The sequence below is a fragment of the Microcaecilia unicolor genome, chromosome 9 (genome assembly GCF_901765095.1).
Source record: "Microcaecilia unicolor chromosome 9, aMicUni1.1, whole genome shotgun sequence".
In the NCBI taxonomy this organism is placed as follows: domain Eukaryota; kingdom Metazoa; phylum Chordata; class Amphibia; order Gymnophiona; family Siphonopidae; genus Microcaecilia; species Microcaecilia unicolor.
This window is the reverse complement of record NC_044039.1, coordinates 74,420,639-74,446,019: the sequence shown is the minus strand read 5'-3', so window position 1 is coordinate 74,446,019 and position 25,381 is coordinate 74,420,639. Positions and strand designations below refer to the sequence as shown.

Genomic DNA, 25,381 nt, shown 5'->3' with positions numbered 1-25,381 from the left:
CCCAGTTCCCCTGCACCCACCTCCTCCACCCACCACCGCCGCAAAGGACGGGCCCCCCCACCATCCCCCACATTCTCCTGCCCGGGGACCCCCCCCCCCCCGCTCCTGATACACCATACCCTCCTTCTCTTGCCTTCCCCCTTTCTCAGCCTCCCTCCCTTCCCTCCCTATCCCTCCCCCCAACATGCCTTGTACCCCTTCAACCAGCAAACCTTGGTCCCCTGCACCCCCTACCCCCAGAGCACTCGTATCCCCTGCAGTCACAGTGTTCATCAGTTCAATGCCTCCTGCAGCAGAAACCCTGCCTGTCTCCCCATCGATTTGGTCCGTAGGAACTTTCAGAGCAGGTTCCCCTATATAACTGGTCCCCTCCCGGTGCCCCTGCCCCCTCCCCCTCCCGTCGAACCAACCCCTCCCCCCAGAGCCAACCCCCCCCCCCCCCCCCCCCACTGCCTGGCCGGAATCAGAGTCCCTGGTACCACCAGTTAAGTTTACTTCTGGCGCGCATGGCAAGGCAAGCACCCCCCCTCCTCCCCCCTCCCTCCCACCCAAAACCTGCTCTCTGGACCGGGTCCCTCTTTTTCCCAACGTCCTGCTCCGTCGGATCCTCCAGCCCCGCTGTTTCGCCAAGCGGGCGGGGCTTCCCACACTCCGGAAGCGCCTGCCCTCTCACACATGGGGAATCCTCTGGCGCTGCAGCTATTTCCCCTGCCAGTCCTTGTAGCTGTTCTGTAGTCTTTCCTGCTCCAACAGCCCGAATGGCTGGAGCCTCCTGCTCTGCTGCCAGGCCGGTTTGTTGAAAACACTCCTGATCCTCCTGTGCCTTCCTCATCGAGAGCCGCTCCTTTTCGTCCAGCATTCTCTTTCACCAGGTTTTTCTCTGCTAAAACATCACCATGCTCAGTCTTTGACACTGCTGCAGCCTGATTGGCCATGACCTCCAGCTCCTCAGAGCTGTATGGGCGGGGCCTCCCCGACTGCAATGGAGTCAGTGTTTTTTTCCTGCCCTCTGCTGCAGCAGTGTTGCCAGGTGGGCGGTTTTCCCGCCCAATTGGGCGGTTTTCCGCGACCCGCCGCGGGAAATTTTTGCCCACGGCGGGTTGCGGTTTTTTGGGCTTCTTTTTCTTCTTTTCCGCGTTTTTTTTCGGCCGCGGGGGGCGGGGTTAGTGACGTTTTGGGCGGGGTAAGTGACGTTCTGGGCGGGGCCGGTGACGGGGGAGGCGGGGCCGATGACGGCGGGGGCGGGGTTGATGACGGCGGGGGCGGGGGTGATGACGCGGGGGTGGGGGTGTCAGGGGCGGGGTTTGAGTTTGGGCGGGTTTTGGGCTGGTTTTGGGCTGGATTGGGTGGGAAAAAAATTTTCCACCTGGCAACCCTGTGCTGCAGGCAATGAGCACAAAATAACCTGTGGCTGCAACTGCTTCTGCCGACCTCTTGCTTCTTGTTCAAGTAAGTTTTCTACTTCTGCTTCCACCATCACTGGTGTAGAAAAGAGTCTCTCTCCTGAACTTCCATCCCCTGTTTCTACAAGAGGAAAAGTCTGGGTTTTAAAACTTTTTTCCTGTTCAGTTTTTCCACCCTCAGGTTCCCTTAACGAGGATGCCTCTCCAGCCCCAATTCCAGTCCTGCTTGCTCCAGAAGCTGCCAGAAGGGGCCCCGACTGACTAGCAAGGTACTGCATATACTGTAATGTCTTTTGGGTGCTGGGCTCAGGAAGCTCCCCTGGCCCTGGGCCCTGGGTGTTCTGGGGTCCAAGATCTGAGCTCCTACTCTCCTTGCTGCTGTAACTGTTTGGAGGTTGTCAGGGCCTTTCCCCCCGAGGCCATCCTTTCCCGGTTGATGTAAACGTCTCTCAGAGGGTTCCCAGAGCCCTTTTTCAGTGCCCCCTGCAAATGTTCTTTCTTTTGAAGAAGCTTAAGTAAACGGGTTACCTCCTTTGTATAGGTCTTGCGGTGCTCCACTGGGGCTAGTTTGCACAGGGCTTTTGCCATCTCAACCCGCTTCCCCAAACCCACCACCTCTTTTTCTGTACTTTTTATCTTCCTCACCATTTTAATCAGGCCACTAACCGGGTCCTCTGGATCCTGGCAATAGTCCGTGAAATCTCTGAAGAGTTACTGTCCTCCTCCTCTGACACCGGTAGGGCCTCCCGGCAGATCTCCATTACCTCTTCTCTCTCCTCCCTCTCCTTCTCCGACCTGCTCTTCTCTGGGGCCTCCCCCAGCTCTCTCCCCCCCTCACCTGCTAGATGGCGTGCCACTGTGAGGGGGGTACCGGTCTGGGTTCCTCCCGTGGAAGCCTGCGCTCTTCGATCCACAGGGCTCCTTTCCCTCCTCTCTGAAGCCCTGCCAGAGAGGGAACCACTTCTCTTGGCCTTCTGGTCCCTGAATCCAGGAGGCCCCATGGCCTGGGCGCCTGTCCTGGAGAACACGCCCCAGGGACCCTCCTCATCCTTGGGGGAAGGAGCTAGGCCTTGCTCCCTTCCCTCCTGACACCGACAGAGCCTCTGACAACCCTTCCTCCTCTGTCAGCAACTGACTTGGAATGCCCTCCCGCAGGAGGTGGTGGAGATGAAAACGGTAATGGAATTCAAAAATGCGTGGCATAAACAAAGAAATCTTATTCAGAAGGAATGGATCCTCAGAAGCTTAGTGGTGATTGGGTGGCAGCACCGGTGGCTGGGAGGTGGGGCAAGTACTGGGAAGAATTCTACGGTCTATGTCCCGACAATGGCAAGGATAAATCAAGGTCAGGTAAACTCATTTGTGCTACTTTATATGTATATCTTGTTGGGCAGACTGGAGAATTCCTTTATTAAATGAAAGCGGAAAATCAAATTTCAATACATTACACTGTGCAGTTATAAAGCCAGCCCCTCTATACTTTTATACAAAAATGCAAATTTTACACAAAAAACCGTCCCCCCCAACCCCCCCCCAAACATTCAACTCAACTTCAAGCGTACATGCTTCCACCAAACCCCAAAGGTCTTTACCCCCACCTCCACCCGTTCCCATCGGGCCACTTCCTGGACAGCTCGGACAACGTCCCAGGAGACCTGCTCAGCAGACCTGCACTCCTGGCCCAGGGACACCCCGCAGCGAGCCATCCATAGGCAGTATCTGATGATAACTGAGATTAGAAAGGCGGTACCTGGCTCTAGCCGCCCCGTCTCCCCCTGCCTCCCATACACCCAGTCCGCATAGGTGTAGGACGTGAAGCTGGGGATGGCCAGCAAGGCAGCCACTCTCCGGCAAACCGCTATGGAGAATGGACACTCCTTCAGGAAGTGGTCCATGGTCTCCAGCCGGCCAGCACACTCCCCCCTCGGGCAGTCTCGGTCCTGCTGGTTCCTACACCGAAGGTTTGCCCTAACATACAACCTGCCATGTAGGGACAGCCAAGCAATGTCCCTGTACTTGTGTGGGATGCGTTTGGATGAAATAAACCGCAGGCCCTGCCTCAGCACGGGCTCCGGAGCATCCCTAAGAGCCAGGGGAGAGGAGAAGCGTTGGGAGCGAACCCGCTCCACCCAGATCTCCCTCTGTCCTGCCCTAACTTCCTCCCATGTAATGTCCCACAGCCGAACCAGCTTTACCAAAGATTTATAGTAGCCTACCCCCTCCGGGAACCCTTTCCGCAACCGTCCCACCCTACCTCCCCCCAACCAAGGACCCCAAAATCCCTCCCACCACTGGACAACACTGTGTACCCATCCTGGGGCATTCAGACCCCCCGCCCGCCCCAGGTTAAACTGGATGAAGAGGGAGGAGAATAGCAAGACTGGGTTTACCATTCCCACCCCCCCTTCCTCCCGCGACCGGTAAGTGAAATTACGTCGAACTGGGTTCATCCTGTTCCCCCACAGGAGTTGAAAGAACACGCTGTAAATTGCCGTGAAACAGCGTTCCGGCAGGAGACAGATGTAGCTCAGGAACAGGAACATGGGGACCACCTGGCTCTTCAGCAACCGGACCCGGTCCTCCATGGGCATCCGCCACCCCTTCCAGCGGTCCACCTTCTCCCTCGCCTCCGCTATCCTTTGTTCCCAATTTTCCCGCCCGTAATCCCCTCCCCCAAAATACACTCCCAAAACCCTCATTTTCTCTATCCCATCCGGGAACCCTCCACCTAAATTAAACCGCCGTCCCTCTGGCCCCACCCACAAGCTGGTGCTCTTGCCCAGGTTTACCCGAGACCCCGAAGCCTGGGAGTATGCTGCAAGGGTCTCCTGCAGCCTCCTCCCCTCCCTGCGATCCGCCACCCAGACGGTGATATCGTCCGCATAGGCGATGACTCGCAACACATTCCCTTTGCCTACTTCCACTCCTCTGAGCCCGTCCTCCCCCCCCCTTCCAGCCTCCTCACCAGGGGATCAATGGCGAAAGCGTACAGCAGGGGGCTCAACGGGCACCCCTGCCGCACCCCCGCCGAGATCCCCACCTCCGCCCCCCTCCATCCATTCACCAGGGGAAAGAATCGCGCCCCCGCATACAATAACTGAAGTTGCGCGATCCATTCCCCCGGGAATCCATAGTGGTCTAGGACCTTCCATAAAAAACCCCACTGCACTCGGTCGAAAGCCTTGTCCTGGTCCAAGGCCACGACCAGCCTGCCCTCTCCCACCCGACTACGTTCCAGGCCCTCCCTCACCCAGGCCACTGCCTCTAGCACCCCCCTTCCCGGGACCCCACACCCCTGCGGGGCTGCCAGCACTTCCCCGGAGATCTTCCTCATGCGGGCAAGGAGCATGTGAGCGAAGATCTTCCGGTCGGTGTTCAGAAGTGCAATCGGCCGCCAATTTGCCACATCCTGGGGGTCCTTGCCTTTGCTAAGAAGGACCAAAGCTGATGCCCCCATCGACTCAGGCAAGGATCCCCCTGTTCGTGCCGCCTCCCAGATTGCCAACAAGACTGGCGCCAACTGATCCCTAAACTGCTGGTAGAACTCTGCCGGGAGTCCGTCTGGCCCCGGCGCCGTCCTGCGCCGCAAGGCCCCAATGGCCTCCTGTACCTCCCGCAGCGTCCACGGCCGCAGCAAGGCCCGAAGATGAGGCCCCCCCTTACCCACCCCTGGGGTTTCCTCAATGTACCTCGCCATGGCCTCCTCCCCCAACCGTTGGTCCAAAAAGGCCCGCCCAAAGTGGGTCCCCACCACCTGCAAGATACCTTCCCTAGACTGCTGGAGCGTCCCCCCCTCATCCCTTAACCCCTCTACCACCCTCCTCTCCCTTCTTTCCTTACAGCAGTCATAAGGGTTCGGGCTGAGCAGCTTCCCGAAGTCCCGCTCATAGACGAGGGAAGAGTACCGATTGTATTGTACCCGTTCCACCTCCTGCTGCAAGGCCTCAATGTCCTCCCTCTTCCCTCCCCTGGAAATCAAATTGTCCCTTCGCTTCCTCAGAGCAGTTCCTAGCCGGGTGACCTCCCTCCCCTGCCTCCTCGCCTGACGGAGAAAGAACCCCCTGGTGCGGTGTTTCAAAACTTCCCACCAGTCCCCTAGGGAAGGGAAGACACCCTGAATGGATACCTGGTCTGCCAGAAACTCCAGATACTCCTGGTACAACACCCCCTCCCTCAACCATTTCTGATTTAAACGCCACAATCCTTTCCCCAATCCGTGAATCCCCCCTCCCCCCAGCTCGACCAGCACCATCTTGTGGTCTGAGAAATCAACCTCTACCACCCTTGGTGCCTTCCCACACGCCCCTCCCCGAACTAAAAACCGGTCGATTCTACTTCTACAAGTGCCCCGGGCAAAAGTGAAACCCTGCGTCCCACCACCAAACTCTATGTGCGCGTCCACCAATCCCGCTCCCTTCATGATCCCTGCTAGCCGTACCCCATCGTAACCTACTTGCGCCGCCCTCCTCCCCCTATCCTCCTTCCTCAGGACTGTGTTAAAATCCCCCCCCCCAAACTAGCTGCCGTGAGGTGTAAAGGTACGGCCGAATTTTCCCAAACAGTGCTGCCCTTCCCCGTTTGCTTTGCGGCCCGTAGATGTTAATCACCCGCAAAGCCACCCCCCGCAATCTCACATCTAACACCAGACACCTCCCAATTCCCAGCTCCACCACCCTCTGGATCTCTACTTTAAATGTTTTGAAGAGGATGCCTATCCCCCCATACCGTTCCCCTGCCAGACCCCAAATAGAGGGCCCCCATCTCCAGGCCTGCTTTGCCCGCCGAACCTCCTCCAGCGTTCGCAGCCTGGTCTCCTGCAGAAGAAAACAGTCCACCGCCACGGCAGAGAGGCCATCGAACGCCAAGCATCTCGCCCTCTGGGAGGCGACACTAGCCACATTAAGTGTGGCGAATGTTAACAGCAGTCCAGCCATCATTGTGCCGTTCCATACCCCCCGCCCTCCTGGCTACCTTCCCTCTGCTCCATACTACCTCCAGGGATCCCTTCCCCTTCACCCTCCCCTTCCTCGTCCGCCCAGTCCCGGACCCCTAGCTCAAAAAGCCCCCCCCCTTTCCTTACTTTCTTCCTCCCCTTCTTCCTCTTTTCTTCGCCCACCTCCCTCCCTTCTTGGGAGTCGTCCACTGACCCTCCCCCCCCTGCCTCCTCTCCCGCCCCTTCTGCCCCTTCTTCGACCCCCTCCATCAATCCTGCCTCCAGCCCATCCTCCCTCTCCTCTCTTGCCTTCATCCCTGCCTCCTGTCCTACCCTCCTTTTCTCCCCCACCCTCCCTTCAGCCCCCCCCAATCTGCCCCCCACCTCCCCGACCTCCTCCACTACCATTTCCTCCTCTTCGTCCCTCAAAACCTTCTCCCTCTTCTTCTTCTTCCTTTTACCCGCTGTTCCCTTTCCAGCGTCTGCCATGCTTTCCAATCCATCCTGCCGGCTCATCCCATCCTCTCCTTCCTCTCCTGCCAGTTCGTCACCCCCTTCCTCATCTTCCAATCCCCTAAATCTGTTCTCTACTTCTATCCCCATTCCTGCCTCCCCTCCCCCTTCCTCCCGTACCCCCTTCACCTTCCGTTGTTTTTTTGACACCCGCGTCCAACCCTCATCTGCCCCGTCCTGCCGCTTCCGCCCTTCCCCCAACCCTTCCCCACCTCCCACTCCCTGTCCCTCCGCAGCTCCTTTCCCCCCCACCCCGGGAACCTGATCTCGCCCTACATTCACTCCCCCCCTCTCCCTCTGAACTGGACCGCCCCCTCCCATGTCCTCCTCTCCCCCGTTATGGGAGGCCCAAGGGCAAGCTCTGAATGCATGCCCCAGACCCCCACACAAATTACACCGGATAGATGCACAAGACTCCGTAGGATGCTCCTTAGACCCGCACTTCCCACACTGCCGTACTGGGCACGACATACTAAAATGTCTGAATGACCCGCACTTGTGACATTGCCGCGGCTGCCCCTTGTAAAAGCAGAGGATCCGATCCCTGCCAATGAACGCCGCGGAGGGAATGTGCTGGGTCACGTGTCCTGCCTGCTTCAGCCTAACCTGCGCACACCATCCTCCCGCCCACACCCTACTGGGGTCAGGGAGTTTGGACAAGGGGGTACGCAATTCTGCGTACCGCTGTAGCCAGAAGGCCAGGTCCGCCCCTGAAATGGATTCATTTCGGACCAGCAGGGTTACCTGCACCAGGTCAGGTCTGCTGATCGGTACGGCCCTAAAGTTTCTCCAATCCCCTTTCCCCCTTACCCCCTCGTATTTCTCCCAGAAGACCTCCATGCCTCGCTGGGTCAGAAAACTAACATCATACTCTGGGATATTCACCGGGTGGATACAGGCATAGAGGTCCTCTGGGAGAAATCCTAAACCCAAGACCAACTTCAGGGCCTCATCCCTACTTGGCATCCCCCCCTCCCCCACCCACCTTAACTGAATCACATTCCTCCTTTTGGGAACCTGGCCCCCCCACCCTCCCCCCCATCCTTCCCCAATGCTTCCTGCCCCCCCATTCCCCCTGCGCCCGCCCCTCCCACCTACTACCGCCGCAAAGGATGGAGCACCCCCCCACCGTCCCCCTCCTCCATCTCCTGCACTGAGACCCCCCTGCTCCTGCTGCGCCGTACCCCCCCCTCTCTCTCTTGCCTCCCCTCTCAGCCTCCCTCCCTTCTCTCCCTTCTGTCAGCAGACTTTGCACATCCCCTGCCTTCACAGTGTGCTTCTGTACCATTTCCCCTGCAGCAAAAAACCTGCCATTGTCCCCTTCAAAACGTTCGCTAGAGACAGTGAGAGCAGGTTCCCCTAAATACTTGTTCCCCTCCCAATGCCCCTGACCCCCTCCCCCGCCCACCGAGCCAACCCTCCCCTCCCGGCCCGAACACTCCCCCCTGGCTCGCACCCCCGCAGCCTGGCCAACTGCAAAGTCAAAGGTACCAGTCAAGTTTCCTTCTGGCGCACACTGCAAGGCAAACACCTCCCGCTCCTCCCCCCCTCCTTCCCCCCCGGAACCTGCTCTCTGTGCTGGGTCCCTCCTTGCAACGTGCTGCTCCAGCTTTCCCTGTGCGGGCCCGCTGTTTTCCTGGGAACTGGTCTCCCCTCTGGCGTCCTGCTTCGTTGGGACTTCCTGCTCTGCCGTTTTGCAAAGTAAGAGTGGCTTCCCGCACTCCAGCACCACTCGCTCTCCCAAACATGGGGAATCCTCCTGCGCTGTAGCATTCTCCTCTGCGGCCATCCCTGCTCCTCCAGCCCGATTGGCTGGCGCCTCCTGCTCCAATGTGCTGGGCGGGCATGGCATCCCGCCACCCGGCAGCGCAGTTCCTTGCCATTCTGAACCTTTATGTGGGGAACACTGTGTGGCCTCCTGTGCTTTCTCTATGGAAAACCACTCCTTGTCTTCACCTGCCTTTCTTCCTGCATTCTCCTTTAAGAGGCAGCTCCCTGCTGGAACATCTCCACTTTCAGTCCTTAGCCCTGCTGCAGGCTGATTGGCTGGAACATCCTGCTCCTCAGAGCTTTGTGGGTGAGGCCTCCCAGGCATTTTTTCCTTGCCGTCTGCTTTTACTACAGGCAATGGGAACAGGACAACCTCCTCTTCTCCAGGTAAGTTCTCTGTTTCAACTTCCACCACCACTTCTGTGGAAAAAGGTCTCTCTCCTGAAATTGCAGCCTCTGTTTCAACAATGTGAAAAGTCTTAGTGTTTAAGTTTTTTTCCTGTTCTGTTCTCCCACACTCAGGTGCTCTCAATGAGGCTTCCACAGCCCCACCTTCAGTCCTGCTTACTCCAGAAGCTGCCTGCAGAGGCCCTGACTGACTAGCAAGGTATTGCATGAATTTCAATGTATTTTGGGTGCTAGTTCCTGGCAGCTCCCCTGATGCTTCAATGTTCTGGGGTCCAAAGCCTGGGCTGATTCCTTCCTGCTCTGTTTGTTGCTTCCACTGTACCGAGGCTGACGGGGCCTGTCCCCCCGAGGCCATCCTGTCTCTGTTGATATAGAGTTCTCTCAGAGGATTTCCAGGGCCTTTCCTCAGGGCCCTCAGCAGCTGTTCTTTTCTCTGGAGAAGCCTAAGCAGCCTGGTTTCCTCTTTCATATAGGTTTTGCGATGCTCTGCTGGGGCCAGCCTGCTCAGGGCTTTTGCCATTTTGACTCGCTTCCCCAGGTCCACCACCTCCTTCTCCGTACTTTTAATTCTCTTCACCACTTTAATTATGCCACTGGCCGGGTCCTCTGGATCCTGGCAGTAGTCCACAAGCTCTTCCTCCTCTAGATCGTCACTATCCTCACTGCTTTCCTCCTCCACCTCCGGCAGGGCCTCTTGACAGATCTCCATTACCACTCTTTCCTTCTCAGACCAGCTCTTCTCTAGGGTCTCCGCCAGCTCTCTCTCCCCCTCACCTGCTGGACGTCGTGCGGCCGCGAGGGGGGTACCAGTCCGGCTTCCTCCCTTGGAGTCTGGCCCTCTTCTATCCACAGGGCTCCTTTCCCTCCTCCCTGCGGCACTGCAAGGGAGGAGACCGCTTTTCCTGACCCTCTGGTCCCTGAGCCCAAGAGGCCCCATGGCCTGGGCCTGTCCTGGGGAACGCTCCCCAGAGGCCCTCCACATCCTTGGGGAGGGAGTTAGGCCTCACTCTCCTCCCACTGGAAGTCTGCAGAGCTCTCTGAAACACCTCCTTCCACCTCAGCAGACTGGATGGACCGTGCAGGTCTTTATCTGCCGTCATCTACTATGTTACTATGTTACATGTGGGTACAGTGGGTTTGTGGTGGGTTCTGGAGGGCTCACATGTACCACCACAACTGTAACAGGTGGGGGGGCCTGGGTCCGCCTGTCTGAAGTGCACTGCATCCACTAAAAACTGCTCCAGGGACCTGCATACTGCTGTCATGGAGCTGGGTATGACATTTGAGGCTCGCATAGAGGCTGGAAAAAATGTTTTTTTTTTTTGGGTGGGAGGGGGTTGGTGACCAATTGGGGAGTAAGGGGAGGTGATCCCCGATTCCCTCTGGTGGTCATCTGGTCAGTTCGGGCACCTTTTCGAGGCTTGGTCGTGAAAAAAAAGGGACCAAGTAAAATCGGCCAAATGCTTGTGAGGGCCGCCCTTCTTTTTTCCATTATCGGTCGAAGACGTCCATCTCTTAACCACGCCCCTGTCCCGCTTTCGGTACACTGCCGACATGCCCCCATGAACTTTGGTCGTCCCCGCGATGGAAAGCAGTTGAGAATGCCCCAAATCGGCTTTCGATTATGCTGATTTTTGCGACCCTGAGAGAAGGACGCAAATCTCCCGATTTGTGTCGGAAGATGGGCGTCCTTCTCTTTCGAAAATAAGCCTGATAGGCGCCTAGCACAAATCCTGCAGAAATCATTCCTTTATTGAAAGTATGGCACTATGTCTGCTCAAAGGCAGGTGTGAATTTATGCATGTACACTATATGCGATCACTTGTACTTTATAACGTATACATATATATTGCAACTCTGCCCGTGCGCTGCCTATACTCCACCCCTGAGCCAGGAATGCCAAACTTGGACTGTGCATGCTTTTTGTTATGACCCAATTTTATAAGAGCCCACTTACACATTTGAATCAGTTCTTTAAATGTGGAAATGTTTTTATACAATTACCCAGCTTGGGGGCAGTTCTATAAAGGGCACTAAATATTAGGTGCCCAAAATCTAGGTGCTAACTTAGTATTCTATAACAGCAAATTTGTGTGTCTAATCTTGCGATATTGCAGAAGGGCTGTCTGGTAAGGTTTGTCTCCTTGCAGATGATACCAAACTCTGTAATAGGGTGGACACCCTGGAGGGTGTGCTTGGAATGAGGAGGGATCTAGCGAAGCTTGATCCGATAATTGGCAACTAAGATTTAATACTAAGAAATGCAGGGTCATGCACTTGGGTCACAAGAATCCAAGGGAACGGTACAATAAAGGGGGTAAAGTGCTTCTGTGTACGGAAGAAGTACGAGACTAGGGAGTGACTGTGTCTGATAACCTTAAAGTGGCCAAACAGGTAGAAAGAGCGACGGTCAAAGCCAGAAGGATGATTGGGTGCATAAGGACAGCGATGACCAACAGAAAAAAAGAGATGATAGTGCCCTTGTATAAGTGTCTGTGGAGGCCCCATTTAGAGTACTGCGTGCAATTCTGGAGACCGCACCTACAGAAAGATATAAACAGGATGGATCGGTCCAGAGGGCGGGTACAAAATTGGTAAGCGGCCTCTGTCATAAAACATATAAGGACAAGCTTGTGAATCTTAACATGTATACGCTGGAAGAGAGGCAGGAAAGAGGGGATATGATAGAGATGTTTAAATACCTCAGTGGCATTAATGTAGAGGAGGCCAGCCTTTTTCAAATGAAGGAAAACACTGGAATGAGAGGTCATAGGATGAAGTTAAGAGGAAATAGGCTTAGGAGGAATCTAAGAAAATACTCTTTCAAGGAAAGGGTGGTGGGCACATGGAATGGCCTCCTGGTGGAGGTGGTGGAGACAAAGACTGTGTCAGAGTTTTAAAAAGTGTGGGACAGGCATGTGGGATCCCTTAGGAAAAGAAGGAGTTAGTGGTTACTGAGGATGGCCAGACAAAATGGGCCATTTGGCCCTTATCTGCTGTCATGTTTCTGTATTTCTATTATAGAATAGTAGTGTAAACCAGCCTAAATTTACGTACAACTACTTACACTTGCTTTATGGCAGGTGTACATGGGTGCACCTAAATGCAACAGTTACACACCTAATCTAATCTAATGTGGACATTTCTATTCCACTTTACCAATCGACTCAAGGCAGATCACAGAGTAAAAGAAAGCAAATCTGGAGACACATCCCCAAATTACAATAAACTATCCAGTCATTTAATATCTCTAGACATTCAGGGCCCTGTTTACTAAACCTTGCTGTAGGCGCACAAACTTTTTAGTGTGCACTAAAAATTAGTGTGTGTTAATGCTAGATACACCCATTATATTCTTATGGGTGTCTCTAGCGTTAGCACACGCTAAAACGTTTGTGTACCTACAGCGCAAATTAGTAAACAGGGCCCTCAATCTCTAATCTATATACCTTTTAAATATTGTGCAAAGCGATAACATTTAACTGCCCTCCTAAAAGAATGATAATATTTAATATCTTATATATTATGTGGCAATAAACCATGTACTTGAATGGTCAGAATGCCCATTGCTCCTCCCATATGATTGCTCCCTTTGCAGTTACATTCTAAACCACTTAAGTGCCAAATTCTAAAATAGCGCCTAAGTCCTAACTGCCGTATCACATCTGTTTTGGTGCTTACATTCCATTTGAGTACCACAAATTAGCTGTCTAATTGGTGCTTAACATTTGGAGCACTCTATAGAATTAGGAGTCTTGTGTTTATGGCAAAAATAGTTAGTAAATAGGGCTTAAATTTAGCTAGCTAAAATAATTTGAAAATCTAGCCAAGATTTTAATCACAGGGTGAGGTTATATATATAATATAACTTTTTACAAAGAAACTCAGAGTCCCCTTTTCATCCCGCAGTGGTAAGTGGCTGGTAAGCTCCTTGCAGCTGCAGGCTAAACTAACTCCAGATATTCAATGCTGGGGCATGCTTGGTTCCTAGCATTGAACATCATGTATGTCCACCAACCCTGAAGTTAATCAGGCACTGGCTGATATTCAGACTAGTGCCTGGTTAACTCAGCACATAAAGGGGCCCTATTACTATTCAGTACTAAAAGTGGCCTACACTATCCCTAGCGTAAGTCTTTCCCATGCGCTAAGGTGTTTTTTTATAGGCTATTAGCAGTCTAAGGAACACATCTAAGGAAAGATGTTGCAGGATTGTTCTTTATATCACAGTCCTATCTTTCATTTAGGAAGCACATAAAAACTTATCTGGTCAGAAAATTTTGTACTTAATTGTGTTATTTCTTTTTTTTTCATTACTTCCCAGAAGTTTGTTCTAGTTTTCTTATAATTTGGAACCCACTTAGAACTGTAAGATGTTAGCGGGATATAAGCCTGGATGTAATGTAATGTAACTTTTAGCACTGCAGGTAAATGGCCAAATTTCCTATTTTTGCAATAATGGCCATGCACTAATTTTCCCATTACCGCGTGGCCATTACTGTGTGAGGACTTACTGACAGCTATTTTGTAGGAGGTAAGGGCTCACTCACTAATCCTGCACTAATCAGTGCACGACAATGTCACACGCTAACTCTCCGCCCACTCTCCACCTCAAACATGCTCCTCAGTGCTTAAAAAATAAAATTTATTTTTAGCATGTGGGCAGCATGCACACATGCAAAAATTATCATGGGACACATGAATGTGCCCCGCAGTACTGCATTTTAACCTCTCCTGTCTGGTTAAATCCATTTGAAGATTGAGCTCTGAATATTTTTACAGTGTTATATACATGTTGGGTGACCATGTAGGAGAAGCAGATTTCAAATGTCACAATCAAAGCAGACATTTTAATATGAATATGTATACAGTATACTACGTGACAGTACAAATGTTTTTACCTTTTGTTGGCACTTAGGACACACCCATGTTCCCTTTGGGACAGCTTTTAGTGGAGGGTTCAAACAGTCTAAATGATAAGCTCTTGGACAAGTGCCACACGGTTGTAAATTACATCCACGTTTACAAGCTGCACAGTGTTCATCATGAGTAATCTCATTCTAAAAGAGAGCCAAAGATACATTGGTTTCTTGCAGAAAACCAGCCTGGGTGCAACATTTGCAATTAATAGTCTACCAAACAAGCCGAGATGTATCAAAATGTCTTGGATCTTGGGTTTTTACAAAACAACAGCTCAGTCCAAATTCTGCCCCAAACACCCTACTCCAAAGTCACGTAATAATATATATTACACATTAATCTTGCATTCTACAAAAGCCTTTACAGTTCAGCATGGATCACAAAAGACTAAAGATCAAGACAATTCAGGAATTTACAGTTTGAGTACAGTAAGTAAAAAAAATTCAACCAACATATTTCTTAAAAAGAAATATTTTCAGTTGTTTTCTAAAAGTTAAATCACCACATGTACTTTTATGAAGGGGGTGGGGTAATTATATAAGTGGCATTTTACCCACATACCTCTCTATAACAGTGTGCCTATATGGCATCTGATTGGAGCCTATCCTATTAAGTATGCAGTTAGGTGCAAGTACTTACGGCAGCCATAGAGCTGGTATAACTGCACAAGCCTAAATACCAAAGATATGCACATAACTTACAGTATTCTATAAGTTATGTGCATAAGTGTGAATCCTGACTAGACTGCCTGTCAGGGGCATAATCGAAAGAGAAGCGTCTATTCATGCTTTCCAAAAATACTAGGACTAGGGGGCATGCGATGAAACTACAGTGTAGTAAATTTAAAACAAATTGGAGAAAATATTTCTTCACCCAACGCGTAATTAAACTCTGGAATTCGTTGCCGGAGAACGTGGTGAAGGCAGTTAGCTTGGCAGAATTTTAAAAAAGGTTAGACGGTTTCCTAAAGGAGTTGCGTTCCAAGACGTATGAAGAGAGACTTGCTGACCTGAACATGTATACTCTGGAGGAAAGGAGGAACAGGGGTGATATGATACAGACGTTCAAATATTTGAAAGGTATTAATCCGCAAACGAATCTTTTCCAGAGATGAGAAGGCGGTAGAAGGGGGGCAGACTCAGGAAAGATGTCAGGAAGTATTTCTTCACAGAGAGGGTGGTGAACGCTTGGAATGCCCTCCCGCGGGAGGTGGTGGAGATGAAAACGGTAACGGAATTCAAACATGCGTGGGATAGGCATAAAGGAATCCTGTGCAGAAGGAATGGATCCACAGAAGCTTAGCTGAAATTGGGTGGTGGGGGGAAGAGGGGTTGGTGGTTGAGAGGCTAGGATAGGGGAGGGCAGACTTATACGGGGTCTGTGCCAGAGCCGGTGATGGGAGGCGGGACTGGTGGTTGGGAGGCGGGAAATACTGCTGGACAGACTTATACGGTCTGTGCCCTGAAAAAGACAGGTACAAATCAAGGTAAGGTATACACATATGAGTTTATCGTGGGCAGACTGGATGGACCGTGCAGGTCTTTTTCTGCCGTCATCTACTATGTTACTAAGTCCATAAACTGCTACTAAATGGACTGGGGAAAAATCCACAATTCCGGGAATAACATGTATAGAATGTTTGTACGTTTGGGAAGCTTGCCAGGTGCCCTTGGCCTGGATTGGCCGCTGTTGTGGACAGGATGCTGGGCTCGATGGACCCTTGGTCTTTTCCCAGTGTGGCATTACTTATGTACTTATGCTGTTAAGTATTAAGCCACTTGCACTAGTATTCAATATAGAAAAGTAGGTACCTAGTTTTCTTTACAGAATAGGTTTCAAATAGGCACTTTTCTAGCACCCACAGCACATGTAGGTCCCCTGCTGTAGATCTACCCTCGTAGCTGCCAGCGATGAGTGCTTTCCACATATATCAGTGCAGTTGCCTATCCATATAACAGAGCTGAATACATGTATTTTTTAAATACCACTGTTTGCATTAAGAAAAATCCAGTTGTTGCTATGGCTGAATATTGGACCACTTGTTTCAACATATTTTGACTTCTATTTGCAATGCTGTGTAATGGGAATAATGCATGTTATTGGCAAATTAATGCAGCTACTTGGTGTCCTGGCATGTGAGGGGGACCAGTGCATGCATTCTTCACCAATAGCATGGCTTAAAGCAACCCCCCCCCCCCCCCGACAAAAGTTGAATAAGATTGAACTGCTGTATGTGATAAGGGGTGAGAGGATGATATGCCAGGAGAAGGACCTTGGTGTACTAGTATCTTAGGATCTCAAGGTGGCAAAACATTGTGCCAAGGTGGGGGCCAAAGCCAGAAGGATGCTAAGCTGTATAGAGAGAGGCATAACCAGCAGAAGAAAGGAGGTGTTAATGCCCTGTCCAAGTCATTGACGGCGCCCCACTTGAAATATTGTGCTCAATTTTGGAGACTATCAGGCCCATTTTCGAAAGAGATGGATGTCCATCTTCCAACATAAATTGGTACTTGGACATCCATCTCTCAGAGACGTCCAAATCGGTATAATCAAACCCCGATTTTGGACGTCTGTAACTGAAGTCCGTCACAAGGACGTCAAATTTCAAGGGGGCTTATCGGAGGCATGGTGAAGGCAGGACTTGGGCTTTCCTAAGACTTGGATGTCTTTGACCCATAATCGAAAAAAGCAGAGACGTCCATGAATACAACTTGGACGTTTTCACCCAGATGTGTTTTTATTACGAATAAGGTACAAAAAGGTGCCCGAAATGACCAGATGACCACCGGAGGAAATCGAGGATGACCTCCCCTTACTCCCCCAGTGGTCACTAACCCCCTCCCACCCCAAAAAAATCATTAAAAATATTACGTGCCGGGGAGGAAGTGACATCACGAGGTTAAACGGCCGCCTGACTTATTAGCTCCGTACCTTCCCACCTTAAATCAGCGAAAATCGCAGTCTTCAGCCTTCCCCTTTCGAGTAAAAAGCAGCTGAAGGGAAGAATCTGGTCCCTCGCGGAAATGAGTAAAAAAAGTAGCGGAACGCTACGGGACAACGAGCGCCAATCCACGCGCCAGTCGACGAAGGGCCTATCAAGCCTGCGTCCCCCAAGCAGCGGAACACCTCAGGCGCGGATTCGGTGACCCTTAGAGAAGAGAGAGATGAACCTGCAGCTGCCGCTGCCACACCATCGAAGATGCAGAAATGCTTTGAAGCGCTACGAGCCGAAATCTTGGCTTCCAAAGAGGAAATCTTAGAACATGTGGACGCGCTGAGTAGTGATCTCCGAGAGCTTGGGGGCAGGGTTGAGGCCTTGGAAGAGAGAGCAGAGGAGCAGACTGAGAAGAATGAGGCAGTGGACAGAAGACTGGCCAAAATGGAGGAGCAGGCAGAGGAACTACAATACCATTTGGATGACATCGAAAATAGAGGGCGCAGACAGAACCTCCGTTTTCGTGGGGTCCCAGAGAGCGGAGGCCAGGAAGACGTCCCACAGGTGGTGCGGGCCATATGCACACAGCTTATGGGGGACAGCTTTGATGTCGGAGCAATGGGTCTTGACAGAGCCCATAGAGCACTGGGGAAACCCAGAGACAATAGACCGCGTGATATAGTGGTCAGGTTCACAGCTTACGGGATTAAGGAACAGATATGGCAGCAAGCGCGCCAGAACCCTGTGCTGAATTACAATGGAGCACGAGTCTCGATTTACCAAGACCTCTCTCAGTTTACATTAAATCAGAGGAAAGATATGAAACCCGTCATTGAGGTCCTGGCTAAAGAAAAGATTTCCTACAGATGGGCCTTCCCATTCGCTATCTGTTTCGAGATCCAAGGAGAGAGGTTTCGTTGCAGAAAGGTGGAGTCAGCATGGAAACATTTGTTTGCAGCGGGGTTAGCACCAACAGAGGCCCTTTCGACAACGATGGCCCCCTCCACGAGAGCACGATTGCAGAGATGGAAAAGAGTGGAGAAAATAACGAAGAAGAACGCGCCACAGACCTGAGGAAAAGATGCATTGTTTGGTAATGCTGATGCTGGGCTTTGCAGCGCGTGGTACATAGCAAGGAGAAATTTCAGCCTGAAAAGAACAAAGGGACAATCAAGAGGGCTGGACACTGTGGTGAGAAGAAAGGGGGGCTAGAAGGTAAAAGAAGGTGGGAGGTCGGGGTGGGGTAAGTTAGGGGTACACCACTTGTTAGTAGATAAATAAGATTGCACAGTTTTTGCTTGTTTGGCTGGTGGAGTTTCTTCTTCTATATTCCCAAGTAGTGTGGTATCACACTGGTTGGTGAGTGGAATACAGAGGGAGGGGGGAGAGGTCTTGGGAGGGGGAGGATGGGGAAAAATGGGGTAGTCAGGAGGGGGGTGGGGTTAGTAGGGGGGGTAGGAGGTGGGGAGGGGGGAGAGTTAGGGTCTCGATCATGTAGCTTAGCTAAATTGTACTGTGCCAAGAATAGTCAGGATGGCAGATCTTAAATTCCTAACCTATAATATAAAGGGTCTGAACTCGCCCTACAAAAGACATGCCTTGGGGCGAGAGTTAAGCCTACTGCATCCGCAGGTAGTTTTTCTGCAAGAAACGCACCTGCATAGACGGCACGAAAGGCTCCTGGTCACTAGGCAATACCCGCTGGTACGATGTGCATCCAATACAAAGGGGGCCAAAAAAAGGGGAGTAGCAATCATGTTTCACAAAGATGTTACGGTACAGGTATTGCATGAGAAGCGGGAAGCAGAGGGATGCTATCTTTTTGCACATGTAATGCTGGAACAGGAGGAATGCACACTGGCGTGTGTTTATGCCCCTAATGAGAGGCAGGAACACTTCTACCAGCGCCTTCGGAGGGAACTACAGGCATTTGCTAGAGGTAAGGTGCTGGTGGCAGGAGATTTCAACGGGACTATGCAGCCCAGTCGAGACAGGTCCTCATCCCCTACTGCAAGTGACAATAGAGTCTCCCAGGCTTTGAAACACTTGGTGGACGGGTTGGGACTCTGCAATGTGTGGAGACAGGAACACCCAAGAGGAAGGGATTATACATATTACTCCCAGTGCATTCCTCCTACTCAAGGCTGGTCTATGTGTTTGTGGACAAATCTTTGTTGGGAGGGGGGAGTGTCTCCTCTATAGGTCACATCACTACATCAGATCATGCACCGGTATGGGCAAGTATCTCATCCCTCAGGGAAGAGGTGAGAGAAAGAAGATGGTCCCTGAACAACTGTTTGTTACAAGATCCAGACATAGTGGCTAGGTTTGTACCGATTTTGAAGGAATATTTTGACACTAATGTAGATTCCGGCCCCCCTTTAGGTACAGTCTAGGACGCCTTTAAGGCAGTAGCAAGGGGTCACTTCATAAAGTGGGCAAGTCAAAGGGCTAGCGTACGAAAGGAGCGTTTGTCTAATTGCTTGGAGAGACTGGGGGTGTTGGAGTCTAGGTACAGGGCCACCGGTGCTGTGGCCGACTACCGTAGGCTCCAAAAGGTGAGGTTGGAGATGGCTGCGATGCATGAGGAGAGCCTGAAGTTTGTTCATGAATGCCTGAAGCAGGTATACTATGAAAGCATTAACAAGCTTGCGGAGCTACTGCTAGTGATATGCAACTTATCCTTAAAATCGAGCGTGGTACCGGAAGATTGGAGGGTGGCCAATGTAACGCCCATTTTTTAAAAAGGCTCCAGGGGAGATCCGGGAAATTATAGACTGGTGAGTCTGACGTCGGTGCCGGGGAAAATGGTAGAGGCTATTATTAAAAACAAAATTACAGAGCACATCCGAGGACATGGATTACTGAGACCGAGTCAGCACGGCTTTTGTGTGGGGAAATCTTGCCTAACCAATTTACTTCAATTCTTTGAAGGAGTAAACAAACATGTGGACAAAGGGGAGCCGGTTGATATTGTGTATCTGGATTTTCAAAAGGCATTTGACAAGGTACCTCATGAAAGGCTACAGAGGAAATTGGAGGGTCATGGGATAGGAGGAAATGTCCTATTGTGGATTAAAAACTGGTTGAAGGATAGGAAACAGAGAGTGGGGTTAAATGGGCAGTATTCACAATGGAGAAGGGTAGTTAGTGGGGTTCCTCAGGGGTCTGTGCTAGGACCGCTGCTTTTTAATATATTTATAAATGATTTAGAGATGGGAGTAACTAGCAAGGTAATTAAATTTGCTGATGACACAAAGTTATTCAAAGTCGTTAACTCGCGACAGGATTGTGAAAAATTACAAGAGGACCTTACGAGACTGGGAGACTGGGCGGCTAAATGGCAGATGATGTTTAATGTGAGCAAGTGCAAGGTGATGCATGTGGGAAAAAAGAACCTGAATTATAGCTACGTCATGCAAGGTTCCACGTTAGGAGTTACGGACCAAGAAAGGGATCTGGGTGTCGTCGTCAATAACACACTGAAACCTTCTGCTCAGTGTGCTGCTGCGGCTAGGAAAGCGAATAGAATGTTGGGTATTATTAGGAAAGGTATGGAAAACAGGTGTGAGGATGTTATAATGCCATTGTATCGCTCCATGGTGCGACCGCACCTTGAGTATTGTGTTCAATTCTGGTCGCCGCATCTCAAGAAAGATATAGTACAATTGGAAAAGGTGCAGCGAAGGGCGACTAAAATGAAAGCGGGGATGGGACGACTTCCCTATGAGGAAAGACTAAGGAGGCTAGGGCTATTCAGCTTGGAGAAGAGACGGCTGAGGGGAGACATGATAGAGGTATATAAAATAATGAGTGGCGTGGAACAGGTGGATGTGAAGCGTCTGTTCACGCTTTCCAAAAATACTAGGACTAGGGGGCATGCGATGAAACTACAGTGTAGTAAATTTAAAACAAATCGGAGAAAATGTTTCTTCACCCAATGTGTAATTAAACTCTGGAATTCGTTGCCGGAGAAAGTGGTGAAGGCGTTTAGCTTAACAGAGTTTAAAAAGGGGTTGGACGGGACTGCTACTAAACGGACTTGGAAAAATCCAAAATCCCAGAAATAACATGTATAGAATGTTTGTACGTTTGGGAAGCTTGCCAGATGCCCTTGGCCTGGATTGGCCGCTGTCGTGGACAAGATGCTGGGCTCGATGGACCCTTGGTCTTTTCCCAGTATGGCATTACTTATAAGCCGGGAAGGTTGTTGGCTAACAAGCTGCGGAAAATGAGGGCGGACAGGCAAATTCTGAGAGTAAAAGATGATACAGGTAGCATGCTGAACACCTCGAAGCAGATTCGGGAGCGATTTGCCCAATACTATGAAGCGTTATACAGGGAGGATGCTGCTGTACAGACTGAGGAGATAGACAAATACCTGAAAGACAGAGGATTGCCGGTGCTATCCGAGCAGCAGAAGAGAGATTTGGAAGTGCCAGTGGGAGTGGATGAAGTGCTTCATGTCATTAAAACTCTGCCAAACGGTAAGTCCCCGGGCCTAGACGGGTACACAAACGAGTTTTTCAAGACATTTGGGAGGGAACTGGCTCCGTACCTGGCGACGGTAATAAATGCTGTGAGGGATGGGGCCAAGCTCCCTCAATCCATGATGGAGGCGTGGGTGGCGGTTGTCCCGAAACCGGGTAAGGACAAGGTTGAATGTGCATCCTATCACCCTATCTCGATATTAAATGCTGATGTCAAGATACTGGCGAAGGTGCTGGCCAATCGTCTGGGACGTGTTCTTCCAGACTTGATTCACCCGGATCAGGTCGGATTTGTAGCCAAAAGGCAAGCAGCGGACAATATACGTAGAACGTTGAATCTGCTGTATAGTGCAAAGGTGAAGACCAAGCCCTTAGTGCTGTTAGGATTAGATGAGGAAAAGGCCTTTGACAGGGTCCATTGGGGTTATTTGGACAAGGTATTACATTGAGCTGGGATTGGCCAGCTCTTTAGGTCATGGATTCAAGCCTTATACTCGTCTCCCCAGGCCTGTGTGAGAATCAACGGTGGGAACTCGGGGAGCTTCAGGTTGGGAAGAGGAACTAGACAGGGCTGCCCACTGTCTCCTTTATTATTTGCATTGGCGCTGGAGCCCTTGGCCGCGGCTATTCGTGAAAATGTGGACATCACTGGAGTTCGAATAAGAGATAGGGAACATAAAATCGCACTATTTGCAGACGATGTACTCACGTACATGACGAAGCCATTGGTCTCCTTCCCCAACTTGATGATGGAGATAGAGGGATACGCCAGGATATCAGGCTATAAGCTTAATGCTAGCAAATCAGTTGGCATGGCGGTAGGAGTCCCGGCGGGATTGATGGACACGCTGAAGACATATTTTGCTTTTAAATGGGCTGAGCGAGATATAAGTTACCTGGGGGTCCAGATTCCAAAAAAATTGTCTGAATTGTTTGATGTTAATTATCCGGGCCTTAAGAGAGAGATAACAAGAGATCTAGACAGTTGGATGTCCCTGGGGCTATCCTGGATGGGAAGGATTGCCACCATTAAGATGAACGTGTTGCCACGCCTTCTTTACCTGTTTCAAGTGATTCCATTGCGAGTGTCCCGGGCCTATTTGTCAGGGTTGCAGGATATCATCATCAAGTTCATTTGGAACCAGAAGAGACCAAGGCTCTCGAGAGCGTTTTTGTACAGGAGTAGAAGGGAGGGAGGACTGGGAGTTCCCAATCTCTTTTGGTATTACTGCGCAGCACAGTCACGGGCTGCTGTGGAATGGTTTCGTAGAGAGGACCACAAACTATGGGTTCATATGGAGCAAAACATGGTGGGCTCCCGTAGCCTGCGACATTTAATGTGGGTGGGGTATGTCACAGAGGCCAGATAGACAGGTTCCCTCCCACCGTACAGACTACATTTTACTATTGGGACCTAATGTTTGAGGGGAGACGGCCACCTGCCTCTGCTTTAGCACCGATAGCAGACAACCTGGGGTTCCCGCTGGGGGTGGGAGATACTACATTCAGTAGATGGGCAAAAAATGGCTTAGACATGTGGGGTCAATTGCATGTGGGAACAAATGTGATACCTTTTGAGACCCTACTGGAAGACTACAGCCTCCGCCGGGAAGATCATTATGCTTATGTGCAGACTAGGCACTACATAAGGGGTCCGGGCTATGCTGAATGTATGAAGAGGGACGTACATCCCTTGGAGCACATATGTGTAGATTTTGCGGCAGTACGGGGTATGATATCCTTTCTGTATGCCCACTTAACTGTTTGTCATAGACCCTCTCCGGTACATAGGGCGCAATGGGAGCGAGAATTGAACTTTACACTCACAGAAGCTGGGTGGCAGCAGCTTGAGAAAAGTATATTGAAGTCTGCTAGATCAGTGGCCCTGCAGGAAAATGCGATAAAAGTTTTCTATAGATGGTACCTAACACCTGTCAGGTTACATCATATGTTCCCAACAGTGTCAAGATTGTGCTGGAGGGAGTGTGGGGAGACGGGAACTATGGGACACATATGGTGGTCCTGCCGTAAGGCACAGGCATACTGGAGGGGTGTTCAGTCTCGGCTTCAGAGTTGGGTGGGTCGGTCTGTGCAGTGGCATCCTCTGACCTTCGTATTGGGAAGGAGACCTGGAGGTTTGCAGATGAACCAGTGGCTGCTGGTGAGGGCATCATTGCATGCAGCCAGAATTAACCTGGCTAAGCATTGGAAAGTATCAGGGGTTCCCTCACTGACAGATTGGATCACGAAAGTGAGATATATACGTGAGATGGAACGATTGATGGCGGTGAAAAGGAGAATGTTGTATAAGTGGGAAAAAGTGTGGTTGCCATTCCTGACTAAATGTCCGTGACAGCAGAAACATGGTCGAAGGGGGTTAGAAGAGGGGAGGGGGGTTGTTAGAGTAGGAGGGGGTCCATGAAATGGGGAGGGGGAAGGCAATAAAATGGGGGGGAAAATAAAAAGGAGGAAGTACAAATTGGGCTAGCATTGAAACTGCTGACACCATATGTTGTATCTCGTTGAATCTTTGAGACTATGGTTGGCCAAGTTGGAAAAAAAAAAAGAGTTGTAACGAGTTGTTTTGAGTATGTTTGGTGTAATGTCAACAATGTTTAATAAAGACTTCTATAAATTAAAAAAATATATATTACGTGCCAGCCTCAGATGTCAGGTCCATGACAGCGCATGCAGGTCCCTGGAGCAGTTTTAGTGGGTGCAGTGCACTTCAGACAGGCCCTACCTGTTATTGTGGAGGAAACAGCAAGCCCTCCAAAACCCACCAGAAACCCTCTGTACCCACTACAATTTGGTTTTCGCCCTCTCCACTCAACCAAAACTGCTCTTACTAAAGTCTCCAATGACCTATTACTGGCTAAATCCAGAGGTCTCTATTCCATCCTCATTCTTCTTGATCTTTCCGCTGCTTTTGACACTGTCGATCACAGCATACTCCTTGATATCCTGTCCTCACTTGGATTCCAGGGCTCTGTCCTTTCCTGGTTCTCTTCCTACCTCTCCCTCCGCACCTTTAGTGTTCACTCTGGAGGATCCTCTTCTACTTCTATCCCTCTGCCTGTCGGCGTACCTCAGGGTTCTGTTCTTGGTCCCCTCCTCTTTTCTATCTACACTTCTTCCCTTGGTTCATTAATCTCATCCCATGGCTTTTCCTACCATCTCTATGCTGATGACTCCCAAATCTACCTTTCTACCCCTGATATCTCACCTTGCATCCAAACCAAAGTTTCAGCGTGCTTGTCTGACATTGCTATCTGGATGTCTCAACGCCACCTGAAATTAAACATGACCAAACCGAACTTCTCATTTTTCCCCCCAAACCCACCTCCCTACTCCCCCGTTTTCTATTTCTGTTGATGGCTCTCTCATTCTCCCTGTCTCCTCGGCTCGAAACCTTGGGGTCATCTTTGACTCTTCTCTCTCCTTCTCTGCTCACATCCAGCAGACCGCCAAGACCTGTCGTTTCTTTTTTTACAACATCCGTAAAATCCGCCCCTTTCTTTCCGAACACTCTACCAAAACCCTCATCCACACCCTTGTCACCTCTCGTTTAGACTACTGCAATCTGCTTCTTGCTGGCCTCCCACTTAGTCTCCTCTCCCCTCTCCAATCGGTTCAAAACTCTGCTGCCCGTCTCGTCTTCCGCCAGGGTCGCTTTAGTATGAACTACCCCTCTCCTCAAGTCGCTTCACTGGCTCCCTATCCGTTTTCGCATCCTGTTCAAACTTCTTCTACTAACCTATAAATGTACTCACTCTGCTGCTCCCCAGTATCTCTCCACACTCGTCCTTCCCTACATCCCTTCCCGTGCACTCCGCTCCATGGATAAATCCTTCTTATCTGTTCCCTTCTCCACTACTGCCAACTCCAGACTTCGCGCCTTCTGTCTCGCTGCACCCTATGCCTGGAATAAACTTCCTGAGCCCCTACGTCTTGCCCCATCCTTGGCCACCTTTAAATCTAGACTGAAAGCCCACCTCTTTAACATTGC

General features: G+C 50.7%; 1 protein-coding gene across 1 annotated transcript in view; it reads right to left on the bottom strand.

Annotated features, from left to right (window-relative positions):
- PHF21B (PHD finger protein 21B) overlaps nucleotides 1-25,381 on the bottom strand; it is a 559,570-nt gene that overhangs the window by 83,309 nt on the left and 450,880 nt on the right. The window contains exon 12 of the mRNA XM_030215094.1: nucleotides 13,929-14,087. Within this exon, the coding sequence (XP_030070954.1) occupies nucleotides 13,929-14,087 (159 nt within the window). The remainder of the gene's footprint in view (nucleotides 1-13,928; nucleotides 14,088-25,381) is intronic.